Source organism: Ranitomeya variabilis, chromosome 2, assembly GCF_051348905.1.
Source record: "Ranitomeya variabilis isolate aRanVar5 chromosome 2, aRanVar5.hap1, whole genome shotgun sequence".
NCBI classification, from domain to species: Eukaryota; Metazoa; Chordata; class Amphibia; order Anura; family Dendrobatidae; genus Ranitomeya; species Ranitomeya variabilis.
Window position 1 is genome coordinate 443,805,604 of NC_135233.1, and position 12,355 is coordinate 443,817,958.

General features: G+C 43.4%; 1 protein-coding gene across 4 annotated transcripts in view; it reads right to left on the bottom strand.

Moving 5' to 3' along the window:
* Nucleotides 1-1,454: 1,454 nt before the first annotated feature.
* The window catches only part of PTPN5 (protein tyrosine phosphatase non-receptor type 5), a 170,521-nt gene continuing 159,620 nt past the window's right edge, over nucleotides 1,455-12,355 (bottom strand). For all 4 annotated transcript variants that reach the window (XM_077287173.1, XM_077287170.1, XM_077287169.1 and 1 more), the window contains 5 exons: nucleotides 11,937-12,074; nucleotides 11,540-11,650; nucleotides 9,652-9,812; nucleotides 9,458-9,571; nucleotides 1,455-3,332 (listed from right to left, as the gene is read on the bottom strand). In XM_077287173.1, coding sequence (XP_077143288.1) covers nucleotides 3,239-3,332; nucleotides 9,458-9,571; nucleotides 9,652-9,812; nucleotides 11,540-11,650; nucleotides 11,937-12,074 — 618 coding nt within the window. In that variant the 3' untranslated portion in view covers nucleotides 1,455-3,238. The remainder of the gene's footprint in view (nucleotides 3,333-9,457; nucleotides 9,572-9,651; nucleotides 9,813-11,539; nucleotides 11,651-11,936; nucleotides 12,075-12,355) is intronic.

Consider the following 12,355-nt stretch of genomic DNA (forward strand, 5'->3'; position numbering starts at 1 on the left):
AGAAAATCACATTGTCTGTTTTTTTATCATTTTATTTGCATATTATGGGGGAAAATAAGTATTTGGTCAGAAACAAAATTTCATCTCAATACTTTGTAATACATCCTTTGTTGGCAATGACAGAGGTCAAACGTTTTCTGTAAGTCTTCACAAGGTTGCCACACACTGTTGTTGGTATGTTGGCCCATTCCTCCCTGCAGATCTCCTCTAGAGCAGTGATGTTTTTGGCTTCTCTCTTGGCAACACGGACTTTCAACTCCCTCCAAAGGTTTTCTATAGGGTTGAGATCTGGAGACTGGCTAGGCCACTCCAGGACCTTGAAATGCTTCTTACGAAGCCACTCCTTCGTTGCCCTGGCGGTGTGCTTTGGATCATTGTCATGTTGAAAGACCCAGCCACGTTTCATCTTCAATGCCCTTGCTGATGGAAGGAGGTTTGCACTTAAAATCTCACGATACATGGCCTCATTCATTCTTTCATGTACCCGGATCAGTCGTCCTGGCCCCTTTGCAGAGAAACAGCCCCAAAGCATGATGTTTCCACCACCATGCTTTACAGTAGGTATGGTGTTTGAGGGATGCAACTCAGTATTCTTTTTCCTCCAAACACGACAAGTTGTGTTTCTACCAAACAGTTCCAGTTTGGTTTCATCAGACCATAGGACATTCTCCCAAAACTCCTCTGGATCATCCAAATGCTCTCTAGCAAACTTCAGACGGGCACGGACATGTACTGGCTTAAGCAGTGGGACACGTCTGGCACTGCAGGATCTGAGTCCATGGTGGCGTAGTGTGTTACTTATGGTAGGCATTGTTACATTGGTCCCAGCTCTCTGCAGTTCATTCACTAGGTCCCCCCGCGTGGTTCTGGGATTTTTGCTCACTGTTCTTGTGATCATTCTGACCCCACGGGGTGGGATTTTGCGTGGAGCCCCAGATCGAGGGAGATTATCAGTGGTCTTGAATGTCTTCCATTTTCTAATTATTGCTCCCACTGTTGATTTCTTCACTCCAAGCTGGTTGGCTATTGCAGATTCAGTCTTCCCAGCCTGGTGCAGGGCTACAATTTTGTTTCTGGTGTCCTTTGACAGCTCTTTGGTCTTCACCATAGTGGAGTTTGGAGTCAGACTGTTTGAGGGTGTGCACAGGTGTCTTTTTATACTGATAACAAGTTTAAACAGGTGCCATTACTACAGGTAATGAGTGGAGGAAAGAGGAGACTCTTAAAGAAGAAGTTACAGGTCTGTGAGAGCCAGAAATCTTGATTGTTTGTTTCTGACCAAATACTTATTTTCCACAATAATATAATATGCAAATAAAATGATAAAAAAACAGACAATGTGATTTTCTGGATTTTTTTTTCTCAGTTTGTCTCCCATAGTTGAGGTCTACCTATGATGTAAATTACAGACGCCTCTCATCTTTTTAAGTGGTGGAACTTGCACTATTGCTGACTGACTAAATACTTTTTTGCCCCACTGTATGTGGAGCAAGGCATTAGCTTCTTACTGATGGTACCAAACACTATGTTTAGAGGTAAACATGAAGAACAACTAAAAACTGTCTCTCCCCCTACCCAATACTCTGGTTTCCCTTTCCCATCCACCCGGCTTCCATGTACCATCAAAACCACCATCAAAGACATGCAGCCTGCTTTACTCCCATCCTGGGGATCCCACCAGTAGCATGACTTCACCTATGGTACGTAGTCCACTGTTGAGAAAGAAACATTCAGTTGCATCCTTATTTGATTTGGGGGCGAACCTGCAGTCTTAGTGTTATCAATTTAGGCTCAATGTCAATTAATTAGGGTGGGCTTCCCACAACAGGAGAGCTCCCTTGATTTTTGTTCTCCCACAATTTGTGGTCCCATATGGTATCTTTTAAACAACTCATCTAGTATAAAAGAACCTACCCCATTGGACAAAGTAGTATTGTTGGGAAGGTTTTGAAGGTTCCAAAGGTTCTAAAGATTCTAAAGGTTCTAAAGGAAAGGTTCCAAACGTTCCAAAGGTTCTAAAGGAAAGGTTCCAAAGGTTCTAAAGGTACAAAAGGAAAGGTTCCAAATGTTCTAAAGGAAATGTTCCAAAGGTTCTAAAGGTTCTAAAAGCGCATTGATAAACTGAGTACAGTAATTCCTATCAATCCGCTCAAGTGTCCAATTTCCCTGCAGTGCCTCCACAGGCAAAATGAAGTATTACATGATGACCATTGAAATCAATTTACGTTCAGAAACTGCACACAAAGCTTGGAATTTAATGTATGTAGCTGCTGTGTTTAGCTCACAGAAATTGTACTGTAACAAATCCTCAGCTGTAGAAGTAAGACAAGTTCAGGAGGGTTTTCCATCTCTGAATGTAACTAGGAATGTTTCCCTTTACTAAAGGCAAGCAGAGATCTTGAAAATGGCCCAGAACTGAAACTCAACATTATATTAAAAAGCTGCGGAACATTCTAAGATGATTCAGCCTTATTTACCTACGTTGAGAACAACCCTTTAAACTTCTGACTTGTACTTTTTCTACATCTTCCCTCTTCCCCAGTCCCCAAATTTGAAAGCTCATAAAAAATATTTTGTAAACATCCTAAAGTATAGGTATATTCTGTGTTAAAACCCATCACCCCTCTGGCACTTGAGGGGTTAAAGGCGCAAGATGGAGATATGATTTTCCGACCCATACCCAACCCCCAACCCGCTTAGTTTGTCTATAACATGAGGTATTAAGTGAAATGCTGTATGAAACTATTGGAATTTTCCGTACCGAGGTTTGACGCGTTCATGAGTCATGTGACACAGTATCCGGTAGATAAAAATGTAAAAACAGTTCAGAAAAAAAGGCAAAAAATTACTTGTCAGCATCAATACGTTACAGAATTCTGCGTGACGTCGTTCAACACTGCAGTCAGAAGCAATTTATTATTTTTACCCCCGGAAAAATACTAAAACTTAAGAACACAAATGTAATTATCTTCATATAATAATCTTGTTACAAACCGATGCGATTGATTCTATGTACAATAGAAATTCCGGATTATTTTTTTTTGGTGATGATCGTCCCATTTTTGTCATTTGTAAGGTCCTGTATGCTTACAGTAATAGCTGCAAAATCCCATTGGCCTGCAATTGAACGAGAAAATGTCTTCCCCTGAGCCTGATGGCGGGCGGCGCTGCTGATCATTTTTCTTTAAATGAAGCTTTTTCTGTCTGTCAGGGACCTACCCCGATATTCACCGAGTGATTATTCCTCTACAGAGCAAGAATTCTGTTTGACGAACAAGCTTAGCACATGGTGGACGAACTGGTACTGCTCACTGGTCTGGATCATTCCTCCCCTACAAAAAATATATAGTCATAAACATGATATTTAGTAATATTAGATTTGATCAATATTAAAAAATCCTAAAATATTACTGCCCGTAGAGACAAACAATTGGATGACATTAACTGTAGCCTATCAGCTTTGCTGAAGAGATTGGAACAACTTTGACAGAGTCATCTCATTATCGTTAAAGAGCAGGATTAGCAGAGTAATTTTATATTAGGTTAGGACCGGTAGAGTAATTTCATCATTATTTGAGGGCAGGGTTAGCATAGTCTTTTCTTTATCATTAGAGAACAAAATCAGCAGAGTCATCTCACTATCATTAGAGGTAAGAATCAGCAGTCATCTATTATCATTAGAGGGCAATGTCAGTCAAGTCATCCTATTAACATTACATGACTGGAAAAAGGGAATTATTTAATTATCATTAGAGAGCAGAGTCATCTCATTCATTAGAGGGCAGAGTCAGCAGAGTCATTTTATTTCAGGTTAGGTTCAGTAGAGTCATCCCACCATTATTAGAGAACAGGGTTAGCAGAGTCATCTCATCATTAGAGAACAAGATCAGCCAGCAGAGTCATCTTATTATCATTAAAGGTTAGAGTCAGCAGAGTTGTGGATAATAGAGTCATCTCATTATCATGTAAAAAAATAGAATCAGCAGAGACATCTCATTATTATTGGAGAACAGAGTCAGCAGAGTCATCTCACTATCATTAGGAGGCTAGAGTCAGCAGAGTTGTCTTATTTTAGGTTTTGGTTCAGCAGAGTAATTTTATCATCATTAAAGCACAGACATGTCAATATCATTAGAATTTAGAGTCAGCAGAGTTGTATATTTTAGGTTCGGTTCAACAGAGTTATTTCATCATTAAAGAACAGAGTCAGTAGACTCCTCTCATTATCATTAGAGGTGGGATCAGTAGAGTCATAATATTTTCATCAGAGGGTGGAGTCAGCATTGTTATTTCATCATTATTATAGGCCATGGTCAATAGAGTCATCGTGGATCGCCCCCACGTAAGGGCAATGGGGTACTCAGTACCGGGTCGTTCGGTTCTCAGTGGGGATGTCATGGTGGCCCGACCCGGTCCGTGGCTCTTTGAGGGACGTCCAATAAAAGGAAGAGTGAGTTTTTATGGTTTTGGGAAAGGTCTTTAAAGGGGTAGTTCGTGACGCCACCTGTGGTATTCGGTCAGGGTGACCGACGCTGCTTAGGGGTCCGCTGGGGTGATGTGATGGCAGCTAGATGGTATACCTTCCCACAGGTGAAGTGTATCCCCAGGGCTTTCCAGAAGTGTAGATGGTGATGGTGGATGATGTAAGGCACAGAGAATAACGAGGACACAAGGTTGCAGTCTCTTTACCTTTACTGGAGGCTTCAGCATCCACAGTCCAGGGTACAGACCACAGGGTAGGCAGAGTCTGGCCGGTCCGAAGGCAAATCCAGAGTCCCCTTATCCAGGTGGAAATCAGTAGCCTTCCTACTAGCGCCTGTGTGTTGTAGTACCTCCCTGCTGAGCTTCCCGGTAAGGTCCTCACAACTCTTGTAGATGTTCTAGATGTTATTTCTTCCTCTCTGTCCCCCAGATGGTATGGATAGGACAAACCCGTATGACTGATGGCCTGAGGCTTGTTTATAGGGACCCTAGAGACGCCCCGACCCCCACAAGTTGCCACTGTGTCTTCTTAGGTGTTAAGGTCGGGCAGCCAACTTGGAATTGACTGTCCTGCCGGTCTCTGAAGTAAAGCGTAGAGACAATTACTCGGTGTTCCGGCCACCGGCTACGCGCCTCAGAAGGAGGCAGCCTATTTCAGAGCAGAACTCCTCCTGGTGTTTTCTCCTTGTGCTATGACTTCGTTTTTCACCCTCTACAACACAGTTCTCTTCGTGTCCGTTCTTAGGATGCTGCCGCACGTGGGGCAGGCGCAGCTCCGTGTCTTTCTGTTCTAGCTAGACCTCCGACAGGATCCCACCCCTGCCAGGGGCCCTCTCTCTGCAGCTCCGATGTTCCTACTTTCCCCCTGTCTGCCTGGCAAAGCCCAGCCAGCTTCTCTCTAACTTTCTATCCAGCCCACCAGTTTTACCCTTCTGTGAGGAGTGCCCTAGTAGATAGGAGCAAGGCTCCCCCTGGTGGTCTGGAGTGTGAAGTGTGGTGTATGGTTTGTGATACCTGGTAGTAAGATCTCCTTTATTGCCATCAGACGTGATATCACTCCCCCTGGTGGAAGAATGACATCACTGCAACGACCAGGACTCTGGGGCACTGCAATCGCATTATCATTAGAGAACAGGGTCAGTAGAGTCATCTCATTATGGTTAGAGGACAGGTCAATAGAGCAATCCTGTTATCATCAGAGGACAGGGTCAGTAGAGTGATGTCGTTATCATTAGAGGACAAAGTTAGTAGAGTCATCTCGTTATGATTAGAGGACAGGTTCAGTAGAGGCATCTCGATATCATTAGAAGACAGGGTCAGTAGAGTCATCTCATTGTCATTAGAGGACAGGGTCAGTAGAGTCATCTCGTTATAATTAGAGAACACAGTCAGTAGAGTTATCGCGTTATCATTAGAGGACAAGGTCAGTAGAGTCATCACGTTATCAAAGGAGGACAGATCAGTAGAGTCATCTCGTTATCATTAGAGGACAGGGTCAGTAGAGTCATCTTGTTATCATTAGAGGACAGGTTCAGTAGAGTCAACGTGTTATCATTAGAGCACAGGGTCAGTACAGTCATCTCATTATCATTAGAGGACACGGTCAGAAGAGTCATCGTGTTACCATTAGAGGACAGGGTCAGTAGAGTCATCGCTCTATCATTAGAGGGCAGGGTCAGTAGAGTGATCTCGTTATCATTAGAGGACAGGGTCAGTAGAGTCATCTCGTTATCATTAGAGGACAGGGTCAGAAGAGCCATCGTGTTACCATTAGAGGACAGGGTCAGTAGAGTCATCGCTCTATCATTAGAGGGCAGGGTCAGTAGAGTGATCTCGTTATCATTAGAGGACAGGGTCAGTGGAGTCATCTCGCTATCATTAGAGGACAGGTCAAAAGAGTCATCACGCTATCATTAGAGGACAGGGTCAGTAGAGTCATCTCGTTATCATTAGAGGACAGAGGGTCAGTAGTCATCTCATTATTATTAAAGGACAGAGTCAGTAGAGTCATCTCATTATCATTAGAATACAGGATCAATAGAGTCATCTCGCTATCATTAGAGGACAGGGCTAGTAGAGTCAACTCATTATCATTAGCGCACAGGGTCAGTAGTCACCTCGTTATCATTAGAGGACAGGGTCAGTACAGTCATCTTGATATCATTAGAGGACAGGTCAGTAGAGTCATCTCGTTATCATTAGAGGACGGGGTCAATAGAGTCATCTCGTTATCATTAGAGGACAGGGTCAGTAGAGTCATCTCGTTGTCATTAGAGGAGAGGGTCAGTAGTCATCTCGTTATCATTAGAGGACAGGATCAGTACAGTCATCTTGTTATCATTAGAGGACAGGTCAGTAGAGTCATCTCGTTATCATTAGAGGACAGGGTCAGTAGTCATCTCGTTATCATTAGAGGGCAGGGTCAGTAGAGTCATCTTGTTATCATTACAGGACAGGTCAGTAGAGTAATCTTGTTATCATTAGAATGCAGGATCAATACAGTCATCTCGTTATCATTAGAGGACAGGGTCAGAAGAGTCATCGAGTTATCATTAGAGGACAGGGTCCGTAGAGTCATCGCGTTATCATTAGAGGACAGGGTCAGTAGAGTCATCTTGTTTTCATTAGAGGACAGGGTCAGTAGAGTCAGCTCGTTATCATTAAAGGACAGATGGTCAGTAGTCATCTCGTTATTATTAGGGGACAGGGTCAGTAGAGTCATCTTGTTATCATTAGAATACAGGATCAATAGAGTCATCTCGTTATCATTAGAGGACAGGGTCAGTAGAGTGATCTCGTTATCATTAGAGGACAGGGTCAGTAGAGTCATCTCGTTATCATTAGAGGACAGGGTCAGAAGAGCCATCGTGTTACCATTAGAGGACAGGGTCAGTAGAGTCATCGCTCTATCATTAGAGGGCAGGGTCAGTAGAGTGATCTCGTTATCATTAGAGGACAGGGTCAGTGGAGTCATCTCGCTATCATTAGAGGACAGGTCAAAAGAGTCATCACGCTATCATTAGAGGACAGGGTCAGTAGAGTCATCTCGTTATCATTAGAGGACAGAGGGTCAGTAGTCATCTCATTATTATTAAAGGACAGAGTCAGTAGAGTCATCTCATTATCATTAGAATACAGGATCAATAGAGTCATCTCGCTATCATTAGAGGACAGGGCTAGTAGAGTCAACTCATTATCATTAGCGCACAGGGTCAGTAGTCACCTCGTTATCATTAGAGGACAGGGTCAGTACAGTCATCTTGATATCATTAGAGGACAGGTCAGTAGAGTCATCTCGTTATCATTAGAGGACGGGGTCAATAGAGTCATCTTGTTTTCATTAGAGGACAGGGTCAGTAGAGTCAGCTCGTTATCATTAAAGGACAGACGGTCAGTAGTCATCTCGTTATTATTAGGGGACAGGGTCAGTAGAGTCATCTTGTTATCATTAGAATACAGGATCAATAGAGTCATCTCGTTATCATTAGAGGACAGGGTCAGTAGAGTCATCTCGTTGTCATTAGAGGACAGGGTCAGTAGAGTCAACTCGTTATCATTAGAGGACAGGGTCAGTAGAGTCAGCTCATTATCATTGGAGGGCAGGGTCAGTAGAGTCAGCTCATTATCATTGGAGGGCAGGGTCAGTAGAGTCATCTCGTTATCATTAGAGGACAGGGTCAGTAGAGTCATCTCATTGTCATTTGAGGACAGGTCAGTAGAGTCATCTTGTTATCATTAGAGGACAGGGTCAGTAGAGTCAGCTCGTTATCATCAGAGGGCAGAGGGTCAGTAGTCATCTCGTTATTGTTAGAGGACAGGGTCAGTAGAGTGTTCTCGTTGTCATTAGAGGATAGGGTCAGTAGAGTAAACTCGTTATCATTAGAGGACAGGTCAGAAGAGTCATCTCGTTATCATTAGAGGGCAGGGTCAGTAGAGTCATCTTGTTATCATTAGAGGACAGGGTCAGTAGAATCAGCTCATTATCATTATCATTAGAGGGCAGGGTCAGTAGAGTCATCTCGTTGTCCTTAGAGGATGGGGTCAGTAGAGTCATCTCGTTATCATTAGAGGACAGGGTCAGTAGAGTCATCCCGTTATCATTAGAGGACAAGTCAGTAGAGTCATTGTGTTATCATCAGAGAGTGAGGCAACTTAATGACGGATGAGAGCTCTATCGTACTTTTGGAGGCCCAGGTACAGCAGGATAGCAACATATACACTTTGCACAGTCTATAGACATTTATCTGTCCATTAACTCCTACTCATTAAAGCGGCACTTCCTGCCTGGGACAATTCAGGGATCGACTGCACGTCTGCCAAAATGCTGCACTGTGCTTTCAAAGGACATCACGCAGGGAAGGTCTCACTCCGGCCTTGTGGGAGCGAATAACAGGAATATTCAGAGACATTTGAGCTGAGAACTATTAATTGCTATTTGCTTGGCTGGATCTTTGGTGCCCCGAAATAGCTCAGTCTGTTTCACAGCTATAAGTGTAAGTAATGATTCATTCCTACCCTCAATTATTGTACATTGGCAACAAATTACTAGCGGGAAGTGCCGGCATAATATACTGCTATGATGGGGGGGCTTAATCCAGATTGTAGCAGTGATGTAGTATCAGTCATCTGGATTAGGCATTATAGGAACCCACCCGTCATTCTCATCGTCACAATTCTAGCTGCCCACAGGAGACACCAGGCTGAAGCTTTATCTTATCCAGGGCATAGTATAAGAAGACCCAGCACAATGGATCCTCCACCTCCACCATTATGTCCTCAATAGTGTTGGGAACTCAGACCATTCTCAATTTACTAATGGTAGATCCCTCTAACAGTTAGAAGATGCACCACCCATCCCATGATCAGGTCCAAAACCAAGTCCTCAAGAAACTGAATTTTATCACAATCTAAATCGCTATCCAAATGCAAAAGATTTGGGCATCTAATTAAAGTGAAGTGGGTGCTATCGTCTTACCTGTCTAACCTCAGCTGGCAGGTGGTCTTCAGGATGTCCACCATCCCCTCATTCTTCAGCTGTTTACACAGGATTGTAGTAGCAATGAAACAGCCGGTTCTCCCGATCCCTGCACTGCAAGACAGAAGACATGACAGGTTGTCATTCAGCTTTCCTATCAGTAACGGTATTGTGAAGCCTGTCTTGCGGCTCACCTGCAGTGTACAATTATAGGTCCGTTATTAGGCTCGCCATTTTTCCTGGCTTCCTCCACATCCTGCACCAACTTTAAGAGTGCTGGAGCCTGATCCGGGGTCTTCTGGTCTGGCCATGATGTGTACCAAAAATGCTTCAGACTCCTTTCTTTTTCACCGTTCTAAAACATTGCCCAAAAGTTCAATGAACATTTGGTATGTCTGGTGAGACAGCGGCGATTATTGGGAACTTTGGATGTCAGCATTGTCATTATTGAACACTGTGGCTGTTATTATTAGGTGCTAATTATTGGGTACCATGACTATCATTATTTGGTCCTATGGCTATTACTATAGGCACTGTTGTTGTTATTATTGGGCATTGTGTCTGTAAATATTGGACACTTTAGCTGTCATTTTAGGAAATTTTGGCTGGTATTAACGGGCACTACAGCTGTCATTATTGGGCACAATAGTTGTCAACATTTCGAACTGTGGCTGTCATTACTGGACACTATGGCTGCTCTTATACCTGCTAAAATTGTGCAGTGTTGGTGTCATTATTGGGCACTAGTGCTGTAATTTTTGGGCACAATGGTTGTCATTATTGGGTACTGCGGCCGTCATTATTGGGCATTGTGGCTGCTATTATGCCTCAATTATTGGGCAGTGTTGCAGCCATTCTTGGGCCCCATTGCTGTCATTGTTGGGCACTGTAGCTGTCATTATTTGGTATTGTGGCTGATATTATGCCTGCTAATATTTGGCAGTGTTGTTGTCATTCTTGGATACTAGTGCTGTGATAATTGCACACAATGGTGGCTATTATTGGGCACAATGGCAGCCATTATTGGGCATTGCGGTTGCTATTATGCCTGCTAATATTGGGCAGTGTTGCTGTCATTACTGGGCACTGTGGTGGTCTTTATTAAGCACTGTGGTTGTCATTACTGGGCATTGTGGCTTTTATTATGCCTTCTAATATTGGGCACTGTGGTGGTCATTATTGGGCACTGCGGCTGCTATTATGCCTGCTAATATTGGGCTGTGTTGCTCTCATTATTGGGACCTATTGCTGTCATTGTTTGGCTCTGTGGCTGTCATTACTGGGCATTGCAGCTCCTATTATGCCTGCTAATATTGAGCAGTGCTGGTATCATTATTGGGCACTAGAACTGTAATTATTGAGCACAATGGCAGTTATTGGTCATTGTGGCAGTCATTATTGGGCACTGTGGCTGTCATTACTGGGCATTGTGGCTGCTATTACAGTATGCCTGCTGATATTGGGCAGTGTTGGTGTCATTGGGCACTAATTATTGAGCACAATGGTGATCATTATTGGGCACTGTGTCTACTATTATGCTTGCTAATAATAGGCCCGTGTTGGTATCACTATTGGCCACTAGTACTGTAATTATTGAGCACAATGGCAGTTATTATTGGGCACTGTGTCTACTATTATGCTTGCTAATAATGGGCAGTGTTGGTATCATTATTGGGCACTAGTACTGTAATTATGGAGCACAATGGCAGTTATTATTGGACATTGTGGCGGTCATTATTGGGCGCTGTGGCTGTCATTACTGGGCATTGTGGCTGCTATTATAGTATGCCTGCTGATATTGGGCAGTGTTGGTGTCATTATTGAGCACTAATGCTGTAATTATTGAGCACAATGGTGGTCATTATTGGGCACTGTGTCTACTATTATGCTTGCTAATAATGGGCAGTGTGGCTGCAATTATTGGACAAAATGGCGCTTATGATTGTGACATTGTGAGGACTCTATACATATTATTATTAGGCTTTTAGGGCTGTAATTATAGGGGCAATGTGGATGTAATTATAAGGGTACAGGGGCTGATGATTGGGGGTAGTATGCGTACCATTTTGTAGGTTTTCCTACCTTTAAAGTCATAAGTCTTAGCCCATAATCATCCTCCTGTATGATGTGATTCACGGTCACCTCTATACTCTCATAGACGCCATGTTTCTCCGGCCAGTACTCTGTGCATTTCTGCGTAGAGATGAACAAATCACTCTATGGGCACAGTAACTTTTTTTTATTCTTAAAGAACCCTTTTAAACCCCATTGTCTAAAGGCAGGTATATATTGGGCGCAGAGGCAGAAGTTGCACCTGGGCGCCTCTGCCATATATAAAATGCCAGTATTCTACAGGGTATATGGTAGGTGGGCAGCCAGGTATGGATGTTGGATTATGGACCGGGTGTATCCCATCACTCCTCTGTCCATACATACAATGTCTGACATCATCTATTAGGACTGTATAGACGCCACTCACCTCGTTCACTTCTTCAATGTTGGTGATCATGACTATAATAGGTGAATGTTGTTGCCAGACCATCTTCCAGAAATCCCCTACGGTGTTCACGGTGGGTCCCTGAGTTGCAATGTAAACTTTTTCCTCTTCTTCGTAACCCTGTGACACAGAACAAAGCAGAGCGGATATGTGATAAGACCGTGATAAACACCCAGTGGAGCTGTCCGTGCATAGAACATTCCAGGTGCCCAGTAAAAGGGACTTGATAATTTTAATATCTGTTACCCAGATAACTTAAAGCAATCAATAATATCACACAGGAACATACACAAGTCTGGGCACACAGTGGCTGTAACTATAAGTGTTATGGGGGCACTGGGGCTGGCTGTGTTACGGGCACACAGTGGCTGTAACTATAAGTGTTATGGGAGCACTGGGGC